Source organism: Manis pentadactyla, chromosome 16, assembly GCF_030020395.1.
Source record: "Manis pentadactyla isolate mManPen7 chromosome 16, mManPen7.hap1, whole genome shotgun sequence".
Lineage (NCBI taxonomy): Eukaryota > Metazoa > Chordata > Mammalia > Pholidota > Manidae > Manis > Manis pentadactyla.
In genome coordinates, this window is record NC_080034.1 from 29834256 (window position 1) to 29852051 (window position 17796).

Consider the following 17796-nt stretch of genomic DNA (forward strand, 5'->3'; position numbering starts at 1 on the left):
GAATATCCAGCTTGGTCTCAGGTTCTCTGCGCTCCTTCTTTGCGTCATGAGGGAGCGACGGCACCGGGACCTGTTAGCGTCACCCAGGAGAGCCAGGCGGCTTGGCTAAAAGTTTGGTGGCGTGTTGAACCCAGCGGAGCCTGGCCATCCTCATGGCCCTGCGGGCACTAACCCTCGCTTTGGGCTCCCTGAACCTGAAGCCCCCGGCCGCCACCTGTCCCGGCCCGAGCCTGCTCTCGGCCGCCCAGGTAATCCACCTTACCCGCGGATGAGGCTGTTAACGATCGGGCCGCGGGAGATGGGGGCACCCGAGGATAAGCCGGGGATGCGAGTCCGGTGAGGAGTCACGCCGATCCGTGACCTTGGTTAAGTCACTGTCAGTCTCAGCTTTCCCTTCTGTGTTAAGTGTTGCTGTCATACTGCGCCGCCGAATTCCTCAGACGAGATACTGGAGGTGAAAGTGCTTTACAGATCACCGTTTGTATAGGATTCAATAGTAACTGGCAGGTATTGGGCTCCTATCGTAAGTCAAGTATAGGTAGTAGCCGCTTTAAGTAAATGAATCCCCTTAACCACTCTATAAGGTGGTTATCATTCCCACTTTACATATGAGGAAACCGATAAGCGGTCCAAGGTCATATACAAACTACTGGAGAGAGTCTGGCTTCAAAGCCTGGCTCTTAACCATTAATGATGAGTTGTAGCTGAACTGAGAGAATGCAGGGCAAAATAACAAGAATGGGAGCCTAAGGTGAAGGTATCCACAGCTTCCTAGTGGGCAATACGTGAGTCACAGAAAAGAGAAGTTGTAAACCTTGTTCCCCTGGACCTTTCAGACTGATGCCAAGAGTTTGGCAGATGCATACTTAAAATTCAGAGGTCCGTGAAATGCTGGAAGTACAGCAGGGAATAAGACAAATGATCCTTCCCCTCCATTCATATCTGAAAAACCCCCAGAAAGATAGTGCAGACAGGCAAAAGGCATTGGTGCTGACGGTGGTACATGAATGTGTGGAAGTTACCAGCTCTGGAAAAGGGAGTTGTCTAGGGAAAGAAAAGTTTCCTGGAGGAGAGTTTTGAGTCATATTTGGAAGGAGATTCATCAAGGGGAGAACATTCCATCAAAGGAATGCTTCAGAGAGGTTCAAAGAGGAGAGGTAATCAACACACATACACCTGGATAAACATTCTGCACTTGTATTTGTGCAAACTGTGAAGGGTGCAGTTTTTGAACAACTGGTCTGGGACACTTTCAGGAAGAGATTGGCTACTTGGGCTGTATCCTCACCCTTGGTTCTCTGATGCTTCTCCTTCAATTAGCTTCCAAGTGAAAGAGATTTCTCTTTTTCTTTAGGTGACAAAAAATTGTATCTTCCAGTTGCCCTCTACCTCAGTGTTGCTCCCCTGCCGCTCGGTCTTTACTTCTGTGGCCCTTAGTGCCAAGTTTGTGTCGTGGAAGAGTCGTACCAAGTACACCATTATGCCAGTGAAGATGAGGAAATCTGGGGGCCGAAACCACACAGGTGGGAGCAAGGGCAAGAGGATTTGAGCAGTAAAGGGGAAAAACATAGGACACTAGGCCTATACATTGAGACAGGCAGAGGAACGTAATTAAAAAGCATTTGTTAGACTTCACCTGCATGTAGTATGTGTGTAAGAGTGAGAAAATAGAATACAAAACAGCAGATGAGCTTAATCTTAAATTAATGCTAGGTATTTGAAGAAAGCTAGACATAGAAAATTCCATGACATTTTTCTTCATACCCTTCAAAAATTTACAACAGTTCCAATTGAGCACTATTATTTACATGGCTTTCAGTAAACTTACTGAATTAAGTATTTGTAGAGATTTTATCTAGAAGTTTTATACAATTTCAATATCATATAATTAGGTCTTTCCCAAGCCTTGTGTTTCCCCAACCCCCATTTACCCATTGTGCTGTGCAAATTTTTATCATTTTCTGCTTGTGTCATAATGTTGGGAAGCACTGCTGTCTGCCCAAGATGGGCCTGTTTCCAGTGCTGGGGAGCTGATCCATCTGACCTGGGTCATGTCCCCACACTGTCCTATCCACAGGCCAAATCCAAGTGCATGGTATTGGTGGGGGCCACAAACAACGTTATCGCATGATTGACTTTCTACGGTTCCGGCCAGAGCAGGAAGCCAAGCCAGGACCATTTGAGGAAAAGGTGGTCATCGTCCGCTATGATCCCTGTAGGCAAGTTTGGGATATGGAGTAATGATGGTTCAGCTAAATAACCACTCTGTGGCTTTTCAAATGTGGGGCTGCCTAGATGGTCTACTCACCTGTCCCTCACTCTGAGCAGGTCAGCAAACATAGCTCTGGTTGCTGGAGGCAGCCGGAAACGCTGGATCATTGCCACAGAAAACATGCAGGCTGGAGATATAATCTTGAACTCTGACCACATAGACCGAATGGCAGGTGAGAGATGGCTGCCAGATGTGTGTGTGGGCTGGGAGGCTGCAAGGTTTCTGGTGCTGATGAAATTCTGTCTTTTAGTTGCTGCTCTGGAAGGGGATGCACATCCTCTTGGAGCCTTGCCTGTGGGGACCCTTATCAACAACGTGGAGAGTGAACCAGGCCGGGGGGCCCAGTATATCCGTGCTGCAGGTATGAGGAAATGAGCTTCTCGGGGTCTTATAATTTGGAACGCCCAGGGGTACCTGAAGTCACAGTTCTATGAACCCATAAGCCTATATCTGATCCACTGGCAGAGAAAAAGTAGGAAAATGGGGATGAACAGGTGCCTGTGTTTTGACCTAAAACATTGCATGTATCCAGCTTCAGTGTATCTGCTCCTAAACAGCAAAGCAAGGGCAGCATATGAGGTATGGTAAATCTGCTTCCAGCCTCCTTTGTGGAGGGTGGCAATGCTGCTTTTCTCCTCCCCAGGGACATGTGGTGTGCTGCTCCGAAAAGTGAATGGGACAGCCATCATCCAGCTGCCCTCCAAGAGGCAGATGCAGGTATGTGTGTGGGTACAAGTAGGAGGGATCAGCAAAGGAGGAATTTTTAGAATGTACCTTTCCTGTCTGGATAGCTCCCAGGTGTTTCATGTTAGGAACTGCCTAGAGCTGGGTCTGGCCTCCACTGTCATGTGACTAAGCGTGCCTTGTCAGGCTGGCACTGTCATGGAACATGGAACAGTGCCTTTCGTTTGGGGCTCCTTCCTATAGAACCTGCTCTCGCTTTCAGTTATGTTATGCGTTTTTCCTTGTCCTCTCCCATCCCTCACCTAGCTTAAGCAGCCACCCAAGAGCCCATGCCCTTTACAGTGCCCTGCCTCTTCCCCAAGGTGCATTCTCCACCCTCTGCTTTCTCTCTCAGGTGCTGGAAACGTGCATAGCAACAGTAGGCCGAGTATCCAATGTTGATCATAACAAACGGGTCATTGGCAAGGCCGGGCGGAACCGCTGGTTGGGCAAGAGGCCTAACAGCGGGCTTTGGCACCGCAAGGGGGGCTGGGCTGGCCGGAAGATTCGGCCGCTGCCCCCAATGAAGAGTTACGTGAAGCTGCCCTCAGCTGCTGCTCAAAGCTGATATTCTGGACTCTAATAAAATAGACCCCCATTTTTATCTGTTACTGTTTTTTTGGAAGGGAGTACGGTACATACTGGACCAGGGAAAAAGACCGGAGCACACAACTGCCGGGGAGGAGAAAGGACGGGACAATATAGGGCAAAGATGGGCTGCTCCTCCCTCATCTCCAGTTGCCCCCTGGTCTCAGTTCCTTTACGTGTAATAGCGAAGGGGTTATAAATGACCTCCAAGGCCTTTTCCAGTCCTGACTTCAGGGAATGCACTTCCGGTAGCAGGAGGAAGGACGAAAAGGAAGAGGAAAGGGCGGTACGGAGGAGGTGCTGCGCGTCGTCGAGGTGGCACCGGCGACTCCGCCCCGGCGCTCTCCCAGGGCCCCTACCTTTCCGCTAAACCCGGCGGAAATGAGCTGCGGCTCCGGGCGGGTGGCGGAGCCCCGAGAGCTGGGCGGGAGCGCCGCAGGCTGGTACCAGACCGCGCCCCGTCCCGCCCCAGCGCCGCGGATCTGCGGGCGGGCGGTTACAGTGACCCAGCCCCACGGCCCTTAGTCCCCGCGCGCCACGCCCCCTGCCCGCCCGCCTGTCCGGAGGCACGCCCCCTCCCGCCTCTCCAGGTCGACCCCCTCGGGGGCCCAGGCGGGGCCCAAATTTCTGCCAGCATCGCCGCCATCGTCTGTGCTGCGTCCCTAGCTCTGAGAAGGACAGGCCTCGCACCAGGACCCCCATCGACTTCTGAGGTGGCCAGAGCCCCACCGCGGCCCCTACCCCTGCTCCTGCCCTGGGTTTTCCTCCATCCATTCGCCCACCGAGCGTTGTCCTCACCCCACCTCGCGTTCCCCCACCCTCCGGCGCCCTGGGATTCTCGTTGATGCAGCCAAGCCCCCTCCGCCGCACCTCGCCGCGCGCCCCCAGCCTCTCGGGTCTCCCGCCCAGGTCCACCAAGCCTGGTGCTCCTCATCCACCGGGTCTCCTGTGCACGCTGGCCTGGGCCTCGCGTCACCCACCCCCCACCCCCCGGCCTTAGGGCCCAGAACCCCCAGTCCATCAGCCCCTCCTCCCAGCCCATCGCGCCTTGCTCCCTCACTCCACCACCAACTCCATGGGTTCTTGCCTTTGCAACTCAGGCTCTTGCGCTTAAACCATACACTCCGGGGTTTAACGCCTGCAACGCGTACCCCTCTGGGCTTCATAAATCTCAGGGCTGCTGCTGCCTACCCCAGGGTCTTGGGATTCCGCTGTAACTTCAAGGCTGCCCTGCCCCCACTGTCCCCTGCCACTGCTCCAAACCAACTCACTCTAGGCTGCGGGGCCTTGGACCCTCCTTTTAGCCCCAGAATTTTGTGTTCTCAGAACAAACACCCCAGTGTTCCTTTGCTTAGGCCTGGCCCCTCCCAGATTGCAGCAGGCAACTTCTGGACCCCGCTTTACCCTAGCCAGCCCAACAGCTGTTGCCACATTTGCTTCCCCAACTTCTGGATGTTCCTGATAGTCTCTACCTCCCCTCTCACTCTAGCTTGCCTGTTCTCTTTTCCTTGTGTGTCCCAGGTGCCAGGATGGTGGGGGAACTCCGCTACAGGGAATTCAGAGTGCCCCTGGGGCCTGGCTTGCATGCCTACCCAGATGAACTCATCCGCCAGCGGGTGGGCCAGGATGGGCGTCCTGAGTACCAGATCCGCTGGCTCATCCTCAGGCGTGGGGACGATGGAGAAGGGGGCTCTAGCCAAGTGGACTGCAAGGCTGAGCACATCCTGTTGTGGATGTCCAACGACGAGATCTATGCCAATTGCCACAAGATGCTGGGCGAGGATGGCCAGGTCATCGGGCCTTCCCAGGAGATTGCAGGGGAGGCTGGGGCCCTAGACAAATCTGTGCTGGGGGAGATGGAAACTGACGTGAAGTCTCTGATCCAGAGGGCCCTTAGGCAGCTGGAGGAGTGTGTGGGCACCATCCCTCCTGCTCCTCTGCTTCACACTGTCCATGTACTCAGCGCCTATGCCAGCATCGAGCCCCTCACTGGGGTATTCAAAGACCCAAGGGTCCTGGACTTGCTCATGCACATGTTGAGTAGTCCTGATTATCAGATTCGCTGGAGTGCAGGCCGGATGATACAAGCCCTGGCCTCCCATGATGCCGGTGAGGAACAGGGTGGGGAGGATGGGAAGCAGGAGCAGGGCTGGGCCAGCTCAGGGCCTCACTGGGTACTGTGGCAGGAGCCTCTGACCTTGTCAGGACATAAGTGATGCTGTTACCCTTCTTTTTTAATTGGAGTAAAAGGAGACAGGAAGGTGGGTGTGGGCATCTCTGCAGAAAGAGGAAAGACTGAGTCCACAAGTGCATATCAGGTAGCTTTTTATGCTAAGGAGTTTTGAGTTGACTCTTAAGACTACTGCAAAATGTATAAAAAGAGAAAAAAATAGTAAGTTTTGGCTGTTGAAGCAAATCAGCAAAACGTGTTATTCCTAGTGTATATGGCTTGGACTGAGACTAGGGGTCGAGGAGAGATGCTTGGGAAGGGTAAGGTTAGGGAACAGTAACTGAATGGGTTGTGGGTTATAGGGACCCGGACCCAGATCCTTCTGTCACTGAGTCAGCAAGAGGCCATTGAGAAACACCTGGATTTTGACAGTCGCTGTGCTCTGCTGGCTCTGTTTGCACAGGCCACACTCTCTGAACACCCCATGTCTTTTGAGGGCATTCAGCTGCCACAGGTATTCTGCTGGGGGATGGGGGAGTAGTGAACAAGATAAGGACCAGGTCTTTATACCTGTCCATAGAGGATGGTGTGGAGAGAGGGGATAAAGCTGGGACAAGGTGGACATAGGCCAAAGGTTGTGTCCTCCAGGTTCCAGGAAGGCTGCTCTTCTCTCTGGTGAAGCACTATTTGCATGTTACCTCCCTCCTGGATCAGCTGAATGACAGTGCTGCAGAAGCAGGAGCCCAGAATAACTCTGCTCCTGAGGAACTGAGTGGGGAGAGGGGTCGGCTGGAGCTGGAGTTCAGCATGGCCATGGGCACCCTGATCTCAGAGCTGGTGCAGGCCATGCGCTGGGACTGGGCCTCAAGCAGACTGGGGCCCTCGGCACGCTCCTCCTGTTCCATCTTCCAGCCTCAGCTGGCGGATGTGGGCCCAAAGCTGCCACCTGCCCATGCCCAGCCCTCCCTCAGGAGGTCAAGGCGGTTCCGCCCTCGCTCCGAATTTGCAAGTGGCAATACCTATGCCTTGTACGTGCGGGATACGCTGCAGCCTGGGATGCGAGTGCGGATGCTGGATGATTATGAGGAGATCAGTGCCGGGGATGAGGGCAAGTTCCGGCAGAGTAACAATGGAGTGCCCCCTGTGCAGGTGAGCAAGGACATGGTGGTGGGACACTGTTGGGGATCTTTCTTGAGTGGGGCTTGGCTGAGGTTTCCATGTAGCAAGCTTTGGCAGCCCACACAAGGAGAAAACCCTCAGTAAGATGGGATGGTGAAAGGGAGTCTGCAGTTGGGAGGGGAGCCAGTTGGAGGCCTGAGGAAATCTGGGTTCAAGAGGCTATGAGGTCAGGAAGACCCACTCCCAGGAAGAAACAAATACTGCAAGACTTTCCGTAAGGTTACGGTAGGGGGGACAGGGTAGTTGAGGCCAGGAGGAAGTGTAGGGACATAAGCCTTCAAGGATAGGGTGGTAGAAGAGGTAGAACCCGGCCCCAGTAGGAGGAGGTGTCCTTTGTGTGTGTGTTCATGTTTTCCATATGCCAGTGTTTTGCTCTTTGGAGGGTTTTCTAAACCTGGCCGGGTAGTCACCCTGAGGGCTGCATGTCATCGTCATTCAGCCACAGCCAGTCACTATGTGAGCCCCTCTGCCCCGTCCCTCTCTTTTGTTCCTGTACCCTCCAGGTGTTATGGGAGTCGACAGGCCGCACCTACTGGGTGCACTGGCACATGCTGGAGATTCTGGGCTTTGAGGAAGATATTGAAGACATGGTCGAGGCTGATGAGTACCAGGGGGCAGTGGCCCGTGGAGCCCTCGGTGTAGGTGAGCCCAGAGAGGTAGCAGGAGTCAGCGCTAGCATAGGAGCAGGGATCTGGCTCAGCAGGCAGTGACATCCCTGTGCCCTACGACCCATTTCCACAGCCTTGCCCTCTTGGCGGTGGAAGCCCATGACAGAACTCTATGCTGTGCCCTACGTGCCGCCTGAAGATGAAGACACAGAGGAGAGTGAACACCTGACCCAGGCTGAGTGGTGGGAGCTCCTCTTCTTCATCAAGAAGCTGGATGGACCTGACCATCAGGAGGTTCTCCAGATCCTCCAGGAGAACCTGGATGGAGAGGTAGAGCTGGTCTTAGAGACAGAAGTGGGTGGGCTCCACTGAAGGGCTGGACTATGGAAGAGCATTTGGAAAGCTAAGGATGAAAAATAGAGGTCAATAGTGTAAGGGGCTGCAGGGGAGGGATCTAGGATGTTCAGAGGTGTTGGTGAGCTATTTGGGAGGAGCCCGTGACCAGCCATGAGAGGTTCAGGATGGAGAGTGCCTATACAGAGATGCCTACTCCTAGCAAGTGCCCCTGGAGCCTTTGTGTCAGCAGGTAAGGCTGCCTGCAGTGAGAGCTTCTCCCCGATGACAGATTCTGGATGATGAGATCCTGGCTGAGCTGGCCGTGCCCATGGAGTTGGCTCAGGACCTACTACTGGCTCTGCCACAGCGACTTGATGACAGCGCTCTCAGGGACCTGCTCAACTGCCGTGTCTACAGGAAATATGGGCCTGAGGCCCTGGCAGGACAGCCAGCTTACCCATTCCTACTGGAAGCCCAGGCCCAGCCTCAGGAATCAGCAGATGCAGCCAGAGTGGAAGGTGGGGTGCTAAACAGACACAGCAGCTCTGCAGACCTGTGTCTAGAGGCACATTAGCCCAGGAGAGATGTCTGTGCCAATTTCTAAACAGTCCTGTCTGAAGAGAAGGCACTTTAGGAAGAGTCTGGAACTTCGAGATAAGCAATGAGTGGAGAAGTAGACATTGTACTCCCTCTAGAGAATGAAGGAAGATGTACAGTTAGAATATCGCAAGAGATTTGAAGCCTTAAAAAGCCCCCACGTTTAGTTTTTTCTTCTGTAGAGCTTTTCTACTGCATGCTTTACATGTAGGGAAATGCTCTGCTGTTTATAGACAGGAAGTTCCTTTGCTATTTTAAGTATGTAAAATATAAAATTTGTCATGAAGTTATATTAAAAGTATATTAAGAGATGTTATAAGATCTTAAAACCTTACTTTTAGGGGGACAAAAAAAGAATCAAAAACATTTGTAGGAGAAATTAGGAAACAAGATGGAGACTCATGAATCTTTTTCCGATCCTTCATGTCACTAACAGTGGCCAACTCTTGTGACGTGCCCCTTCCTTTAGCAAAAGAACGCCTGTCTCAGTTCCCTGACACTCCCCTGCGGTGTCTGGTGGAGGGTTATGGTCCAGCTGGGAAAATCTTCCTGGATTTGGAGCAGGCCCTCAGCTCAGAGGGGACCCAGGAGAGTGAGGCCAAGCCCTTACTGCTGCAGCTACGGCAGCAGCCCCAGCTCTTCCTGGCACTGATGCGGAGCCTCAACACTCCGGCAGCCAACAGGGCCCTGCACCTGGCTGTTCTGAGGTGAGGGAGTGGTGAGAGGTGGAGGTGGGCAGAAGGGTCTCTGAGGCTGGCTGCACATCTCTCTCCTCCTGCCCCCTGCCCCCCAGAATCCTGATGCGGCTCGTAGGCTTTCCTGAGGCTCTGCTGCTCCCCTGGCACGAGGCCATGGACGCCTGCATGGCCTGCCTGCGGTCACCAGACACAGACCGGGAGGTACCCCTGCCCTGCTCTGGGAGATGCTGAAGGGAGAGGACGCAAGGCAGCCTCCAATTAGGCTGACCCCTGGGGCGAGGCTCTAGAGGGCACAGTGGAGCCCTTGGGCTCTTGGTTTGGGTTTTGTTTTTAAAATTGAATTTTATTTCTTTACATAGGTATTACATTCACACAGTTCACAAATAAATATGATGTAACAGGTATACACTGAGAATTCTTACTCCCACCTGAATCCCTGTTCTCCCAATACTCCCCGCCCCAACCCCTTATTAGTAACCACTTGTATTAATTTATGTGTCCTTCCTGTGTTTCCTTATGTAAATATAAACAAACCCAAATGGATGATCTTATTTGCCAGCTCCTTTCTTACATAGAAGGTTCTGTCCATATTACGTTAAAAGCCTCAATAGCTCGTGTTTGGCTAGGCCTATGGGGAAGAGTGGCTGAAGGAGGCTGAGGGGACCATCACATTCCAGAGTCCCCTGCCACAGAGAGGTCCTGGGTGAGGAGGCTTGGGAAGAGGCTAGAGAACGAGGGATGGTAGCAGGGATGTCTGCAGTACACACCTTTGGCTGTTACCCAGATTTTCATTTCTGAGGTGGATTCACTAAGGGTCCACACTCACATCTGGCTCCTCTTAGACTGCTTTCTGCTGTCAGATGTCTGTTCCTGGGACCTTAGCATCTCAAAATGCACTCCACAGCTAGTTCTTGGGTCAACTGGGCCTGCAAAGAAACAAGCTGGGATGCTCTCTGTACCTATTGCTAACATAAGCAGTAGTCAAAGAACCCCAGGGTGGCAGGGCATCTCTTAGCTTTTTCATTTCAGTTTGTCTTTGCTTCTCTAACTCTACCCGGCCCTTGTGTCTCCTCCATCTGTGTCTCCTTACTAATTCACTCTGTCTTGTTCACTGCAGTAGCCCCAGCACACAGTAGGTGTACAGTAAATACTACTGAAGATGCCCTTGTGGCCCATGCCTTGTCCCCTTTATTCCCCTCCCCCATCCCCACCCCAGGTGCTCCAGGAACTGATCTTCTTCCTGCACCGCCTGGCTTCCGTGAGTAGAGACTATGCCGTGGTGCTGAATCAGCTGGGGGCCCGCGATGCCATCTCCAAGGCCCTGGAAAAGCACCTGGGAAAGCTGGAGCTGGCTCAGGAGCTGCGGGACATGGTGTTCAAATGTGAGAAGCATGCCCACCTCTACCGGAAACTCACCACCAACATCCTGGGAGGCTGCATCCAGGTCAGGAGGAAAGGCGGACAAGTGTGTGGGCTCACAGCTGGGTAAGAAAATGAAACCCAAGCAGTGGCAGGGGAAGGGGGTGTGTCCCTGAAGCTGGGAAAGGCAGCTTAGTATAAGGGACCTGGGGACAATTGTTTCCACCACTCCTCCCTATCTGGTCCTACTCTGCCTGGGTCATAGAAGAAATCCCATTGCTTCTGGGTTTTTCACCATACGTGTTTCTGTGTTTTTATGTTCCTCCCTCCTCCCCACACCCCTTCTCTCTGATGCTCCGGCTGCAGATGGTGCTGGGCCAGATTGAAGACCACAGGCGAACCCACCAGCCCATCAACATCCCCTTCTTTGACGTGTTCCTCAGACACCTCTGCCAGGGTTTGTGCCCCCTCTGCTTTCTCCTGGCCCCCCAGCATTTGTTCTCCCCTTTCCTTCCAACCCCCTAGTCCCTTCCCTTTTTCTCTCCCAACTAACCAGGCTGTGACCGCCACCCCTTCCCACTTGCCCCCAGGCTCCAGTGTGGAAGTGAAGGAGGACAAGTGCTGGGAGAAGGTGGAGGTGTCCTCCAACCCGCACCGGGCCAGCAAGCTGACCGACCGCAACCCCAAGACCTACTGGGAGTCCAACGGCAGCACCGGCTCCCACTACATCACCTTGCACATGCACCAGGGCGCCCTCATCAGGTAACACATTCCATGCATATGCTTAGCCACACGCCAAGCTTTCTCATGACTTCCCTGTTTCTTGGGGGGAGCACCACCCCAGTTGTGACCAAAGAGTCCCCGTGGCTCTGTCTGCAAGGACATGCCTGGTTCTGGTTCCAGTCGGTTCCTCTTCCCCGCTTCCAGGCAGCTAACTCTGCTGGTGGCTGGTGAAGACTCGAGCTACATGCCGGCCAGGGTTGTGGTGTTCGGAGGCGACAGCACCAGCTCTCTTAACACAGAACTCAACTCGGTAGGGACCTCTGTGCTGTTAGACCACCCCTCATAGGATCCACCCTCCTGCCCAGACTCCTACTATACTCCTAAATTCCTCCCTGTCTTGAGCCCCAAAGAAAGTGAAGTCCTTTATCCCTGTGCCTGTGTGACAGCCCTGAGCAGTGAGGATGGCATTAGGATTCCTCTGTCAGGACCCCACACATGCCAGGACTGGGGGAAGGCAGAGACACAAGGAGGAAGCAGGAGCAGATGTGGGTGCTCTCTGCACTCCCATCCACACACATGGAGCTGACAACCCTCTCTGCCTCCCACCAGGTGAATGTGATGCCCTCCGCCAGCCGGGTGGTCCTCCTGGAGAACCTGAACCGCTTCTGGCCCATCATCCAGATCCGCATAAAGCGCTGCCAGCAGGTAGGGCAGAGGGAGGGGGTTAGGCCCCTGGACTCTGAGTTCTGTAACAGATCATGGGCCATGCTCTAGCCTGAGTGGTGGGCAGCTCCAGGAGGGAGACATGACAGTGTGGCTAACCACAGCATGTTCTGAGGAGGATGTGGGGCAGGTGAACACAGGCCTGTGTGCATTGCAGGGTGGCATCGATACACGCATCCGGGGGTTAGAGGTCCTGGGCCCTAAGCCCACATTCTGGCCAGTGTTCCGGGAGCAGCTGTGTCGTCACACTCGTCTCTTCTACATGGTTCGGGCACAGGCCTGGAGCCAGGACATAGCAGAGGACCGCAGGAGCCTCCTGCACCTGAGTTCTAGGTGTGTGTGAGCATGTGTGTATGGATGGGGAGAGTGTCACCATGACCACAGGGTGGGGCTCTGCAGGAAGCAGACAGGGATACTTAACGTGCTTATGGCACCTGGAGGGTTCTGCACTTTGGGGAGGGCAAGAAAGAGTAGAGAGAAAAAATTCTCTGGCGGGCTGGGAAGGGGATGAGCCAGCTAACACCGGGAAGTTGTGAAGTACCGAGGGGGTGTGGTCTGGTTGCTGGGAGTTAGCCAGCACTCCTAGAGAGTGATGCTGATTGTGCCTCAAGCCCCTGGCACCTTCCTCCCCCATCCTCATCCCCAGACTCAACGGGGCTCTTCGCCAAGAGCAGAATTTTGCTGATCGCTTCCTTCCTGACAATGAAGCCGCCCAGGCGCTGGGCAAGACCTGCTGGGAGGCCCTGGTCAGCCCCCTGGTGCAGAACATCACCTCCCCTGGTAACCGTCCTGAGCCCTGACTCTCTTACCCTCCCATTGCTTGGCCCCACTAACCAGCCCCTCCCAGCACTGCCCTAGAGCCACAGGGTTGGGCTCTGGGCCCTTTTGGTACCTGCGTTAGTTTGGCACCAGTGCCCCTCTTCTCACAGCTCAGGGGCCACCTCCTCTCCCATGTCCCCAGGTGCCAGCTGACAACCACAGGGACAAGAGGGCCTTGCTCCCTCCCCCACTTCCTGTAGCATTCTGTCCAGTTGCTCTTTTCCATGCTCCTGGAGGCCCACCCCACCCTGCTGCCCTGGAGGCATGCCCTGCCTTGGCTTGTTTTTCCCAACCTCTAGATGAGGATGGCATCAGCCCCCTGGGCTGGCTGCTGGACCAGTACCTGGAGTGCCGGGAGGCTGCCCACAACCCGCAGAGCCGTGCGGCAGCTTTCTCCTCACGCGTGCGCCGCCTCACCCACCTGCTGGTGCACGTTGAGCCCTGCGAGGCGCCCCCTCCTGTGGTGGCCACTCCTCGGCCAAGTGAGTCCTGGGGATTCAGGTGGGAGCTCAGTGCGGAGCAGTTCCCTGTGCCCCACCCCAACCCAGGAGCATTGGTTTGGGTGGCAGCATGTCAGGAAAGGCCCCCAGGCTCACCCTTGAAAGGGGACCCAGGAACTGAGGGGCTGCCCCCACCTTGCCTCTGCCCCTTCCTGTCTCCACAGAGGGCAGAAACAGAAGCCATGACTGGAGCTCCCTGGCTACCCGGGGGCTTCCCAGCAGCATCATGAGAAACCTGACCCGCTGCTGGCGGGCTGTGGTGGAGGAGCAGGTGGGCAGGAGCAGTGCTGTGGAGGGAGGGTGGACCTATAATGGCACAGCCAGCGGACGTGCCTCTTCACACTGCTGCCCCTCCCTCCAGGTGAGCAGTTTTCTGACCTCACACTGGTGGGATGATGATTTTGTGCCACGCTACTGTGAACACTTTAGTAATCTGCAGAAGTCGAGCTCCGAGCTATTCGGGCCGCGGGCGGCCTTCTTGCTGGCGCTGCAGAATGGCTGTGCTGGTGCCTTGCTGAGGCTCCCTTTCTCCAAAGCTGCCCACGTAAGCCTCCCACTCTGCCTCACCCCTGCTTCTCTCCCCACAAACTTCCCACCCCGCCTCCCGAAATGGCCCACCCTTTCAATCCCACTCAACACGGAACATGTACTAGCATGTAACCATATTGCCGACAATTCAAGAAAAGGGAAAAAACTAGTGACCTGCAGTGTGGTGTCCTAATATATCTTGATGTACTTTCTTCTCTTTGTGTGCATGATTTAACAGCTTATTCATCAGGAGCTACAATGCTTTATCTTGTTTTGTTTCGATCATTACATAGAAAGCCTTTCTTGGCCTTGTTGTTTGTCCTCACTCTTAATTTCTGCATCATCCATCTAACAGATACACTATAATTTACTCCACCATTCCCATAGTTCCATAAATATTTAATAAGCTCTTAAAACGTGTCAGTCAGTGTGGTAAGACCTGAAGAGAGACAAAGTCCCTCCCTCAAAATTTATAATCTTCTCGAGAAGACACACAGTTAAGCAAGTGGCAAACCAAAATGCGACCAGCACCCTGGTGAGCAGAGAACAGCACAGTGAGAACATGAAGCGGTGGCTGCTGCCCTGCTTCCCGTCATTCCATTTTATCCGTGAGTTGGCAGTGCTACTGTCCTGCACATAACTCATCTCCTCATATTAATATCATTACTAGTTTGGTTTTTAGACATGCTCAGTGTGAAAAAACATTTCATAATTGCTACTGTTACTAATTTGCACAATTGTTAATGACCTCATAAATGATTTATGAACGTGCTGACCAACTTATAAAGCTAGCCATTCCTATCTACTTACTCAGCACCTCCCCTCTCACCCCCTCATTTACCAACTCTGCTCATTCACTCGTTTTCCTGTGCTCTTTCCCCTTGCCCAGGTGAGCGAGCAGTTTGCCCGGCACATTGACCAGCGGATCCAGGGCAGCCGGATTGGGGGGGCCCGGGGAATGGAGATGTTGGCACAGCTGCAGCGATGCCTGGAAACTGTCCTCGTTTTCTCTGGCCTGGAGATAGCCACCACCTTTGAGCATTACTACCAGTGAGTGTGGACCTAGGGGATGGGAGGTAGGGGCAGGCAGGATGACAGGGGCAGAGCCAGCTCACACAGCCGGGGAGGCTGGATGCTCATGGAGTCCGGGCAGGCTGGAGGCCTGGAGGGGGCAGCAGGCCATGCACATTGCCCGCACTGAGGCTCAGCCCGGGCTGTGTGTGCTGCAGGCACTACCTGGCGGACCGTCTCCTGAACGTGGGCTCTGGCTGGCTGGAGGGGGCCGTGCTGGAGCAGATTGGCCTCTGCTTCCCCAACCGCCTCCCCCAGCAGATGTTGCGGAGCCTGAACACTTCCGAGGAGCTGCAGCGCCAGTTCCACGTCTACCAGCTCCAGCGACTCGATCAGGAACTCCTAAAGCTAGAGGACACAGAGAAGAAAATCCAGGTGGGTGCCAGGGAAGGGATTAGCAAAAGGGAAAGGGGTGCCCACTGGCTTCTGGGAACCCTGTATTCCTTCTTCAGGTGGGCCATGCAGCCAGTGGCGAGGAGCATGACCCAGAGAATGAAGGGGAAGCTGAGGAAGGGGGCGCCACAGCGCCAGCAGCCACGGAGGAGTTGGGGGAGGAGGAGGAGAACGAGGACCTCTACTACGAAGGGGCCATGCCAGACGTGTCTGTACTGGTCCTGTCGCCACACTGCTGGCCCACTGCCTCCATCTGCCGTACCCTGAATCCCAGAACCTGCCTGCCCTCCTACCTCAGGGGCACTTTGAACCGATACTCCAACTTCTACAACAAGAGTGAGAGCCAGGGAGAGGGCACTGGGGCCTGGAAAGAGGATGGGATGCCGGGAAGGACCTGGGGTGGGAGCCATGATGGGGAGGATTTGAGAAGGGCAGGAGCTTAGGTTTGTAGTAAGGGGGTGGGGCTATCAGGCACGAGATCCCTAGATGGTTGCTTTTTCTGTCCTTAAAATAAGACACAGGACTCTCCTTACGGGTGGTGGGGAGGATGGAGGTAGGAGGCCTGAGACCTCCAGAAAGGGCTTTCCCTTAGTGTGTCTGGCTCCTGGTAGCGTAAGCTCCCCACTGGGGGCTGATCCTTTTGGGCTGGGCAATAAGAAAGGAGGGGGAAGAGCCTCAAACACTGCCCTCAGGGGGCGGCACAGACTAATGAGGAGACATTATTTCCTCACTCATGGAGATTCCAGTTTGATGAGAGCTCCAGCCCATCCTTATTTCATGGTTTTCTCTCCCTATAGAAAATGGGAAACTCCTCAGAGGCACTGATCGGAGCTGCATGGGCAGGGCTAGACACAGCGTGGTCTCCCAGACACCTGATGCCTAGCCAGGAGCAGACACAGAGAAGGCGGGGCTCTGGAAGCTTAGACCAGGAATCACAGTGTCCAAAACACAGGGCCACATGCTCTGCAGAGATTAGTAGGTGCAAAGCTTGACCAATGGTGTGTCCTCAACAGCCCCGCCTCACCCTTCTCCCCGTCCTTCTCAGGTCAGAGCTACCCTGTCATGGAGCAGGGCCCGCATCGGCGGCTGCAGTGGACGTGGCTGGGCCGGGCTGAGCTGCAGTTCGGGGACCAGACCCTGCACGTGTCCACCGTGCAGATGTGGCTACTGCTTTATCTCAACGACCTGAAGGTGGCCCAGCCCCCTTACGCCTCCCTGCTCTCTCCTCCCTTGTCCCTCATCTTTCTTCCCAAGACCTCAACTCTTTCTCTGCCTTCCCCCACCCTTTCCACTCCACTCCTTGGGAAGGCCCTGAATGTTTCCCTCCTCTTCTCTAAGATGGTCTCTGTGGAGAGTCTGCAGGCCCTCTCAGGGCTCTCTCCAGACATGCTGAATCAGGCGATCGGGCCTCTCACCTCATCAAGAGGCCCCCTGGACCTTCACGAGCCAAAGGATGTCCCAGGAGGTATGCACTTCTGGCAAAAGGGCCTCTGCTCAGAGCCAAGGCCAGCCTCCTCGTGGGCTCCCATCAAGTGACTGGCACTTGTTTCAGGGGTGCTCAAGATTCGAGACAGCAGCGAGGAGCTCAGGCCAAGGAGGGGCAATGTGTGGCTCATTCCACCTCAGACATACCTGAGAGCTGAGGATGAAGAGGGCCACAACTTGGAGAAGAGACGGAACCTTCTGAACTGTCTCATCGTCCGAATCCTCAAAGCCCACGGGGATGAAGGGCTGCATATTGACCAGCTTGTTTGTCTGGTAGGCAGGAGGTGGGCAGTGGTGAGGGGGCTTCGGGGTGTGGGGTGGTCCACCTCTGAAGTGTCTGAATCACTGTGGAGCCTGTGGGTGGTTGAGGAGTGAGGCTGGGTGCTTGTGCTGGAGTGGAGGCTAGAGGGGTGAGCAGGGTGTCTCTGACTTACTGTCTCCCCTCCCTCTTCTTGCCAGGTGCTGGAGGCGTGGCAGAAGGGCCCGTGTCCTCCCCAAGATTTGGTCAGCAGCCTGGGTTGGGGTTCTGCCTGCAACAGTACCGATGTCCTCTCCTGTGTCCTGCACCTCCTGGGCAAGGGCACAGTGAGACGCCATGATGACCGGCCCCAGATGCTGTCCTATGCAGTCCCCGTGACTGTGATGGAGCCCCACACCGAGTCGCTAAATCCAGGCTCCTCGGGCCCCAACCCTCCCCTCACCTTCCACACCCTGCAGATTCGCTCTCGGGGTGTGCCCTATGCGTCGTGCACCAGCACCCAGAGCTTCTCTACCTTCCGGTAGCCCTGAGATTAGGCCAGGGCTAGGTAGGGCCGGGGCTTTCCACAGAAATAAAATGCAGGTGTTTGATTATGTGGCCCGTGTGGTGACTGCTAGGGATCTGACAGGGGCAGGGCGTGCTTCCTGGGTGGAGGGGGAGAAGAGCTTTCTGGCTCTGGGGCTGTTTCATGCCATGTCAGGAGATACTCAGCAGGATGGCAGCAGCGGGAGAAAGAGAGAGGGAGTCAGGTGTGACCACTGGCAG

General features: G+C 54.8%; 2 protein-coding genes across 4 annotated transcripts; both read left to right on the forward strand.

Moving 5' to 3' along the window:
• Positions 1-13: 13 nt before the first annotated feature.
• Positions 14-3599, forward strand: MRPL2 (mitochondrial ribosomal protein L2). 2 transcript variants are annotated; one of them, XM_036907268.2, is made up of 7 exons: positions 14-248; positions 1355-1523; positions 2078-2219; positions 2329-2444; positions 2523-2633; positions 2916-2989; positions 3351-3599. In XM_036907268.2, exons 1-7 carry the CDS (start codon positions 153-155, stop codon positions 3561-3563), a joined length of 921 nt encoding a protein of 306 aa, XP_036763163.1. In that variant the 5' UTR covers positions 14-152; the 3' UTR covers positions 3564-3599. The 2 variants fall into 2 exon arrangements, with proteins under 2 accessions (XP_036763163.1, XP_036763164.1); XM_036907269.2 differs by having other exon boundaries at positions 1379-1523.
• A 132-nt stretch (positions 3600-3731) lies between these two features.
• Positions 3732-17621, forward strand: CUL7 (cullin 7). 2 transcript variants are annotated; one of them, XM_057494048.1, is made up of 26 exons: positions 3732-4296; positions 5105-5692; positions 6116-6267; positions 6402-6902; positions 7436-7574; positions 7674-7870; positions 8166-8394; positions 8910-9180; positions 9267-9372; positions 10388-10615; positions 10897-10987; positions 11121-11292; positions 11458-11563; positions 11863-11958; positions 12134-12309; positions 12623-12756; positions 13095-13277; positions 13460-13566; positions 13657-13839; positions 14713-14873; positions 15053-15269; positions 15347-15623; positions 16333-16478; positions 16626-16752; positions 16840-17045; positions 17232-17621. In XM_057494048.1, the coding sequence occupies exons 2-26, from the start codon at positions 5113-5115 to the stop codon at positions 17553-17555; spliced, it is 5109 nt and encodes a 1702-aa protein (XP_057350031.1). In that variant the 5' UTR covers positions 3732-4296; positions 5105-5112; the 3' UTR covers positions 17556-17621. The 2 variants fall into 2 exon arrangements, with proteins under 2 accessions (XP_057350031.1, XP_036763111.2); XM_036907216.2 differs by having other exon boundaries at positions 8943-9180.
• The last annotated feature ends 175 nt before the right edge of the window (positions 17622-17796 follow it).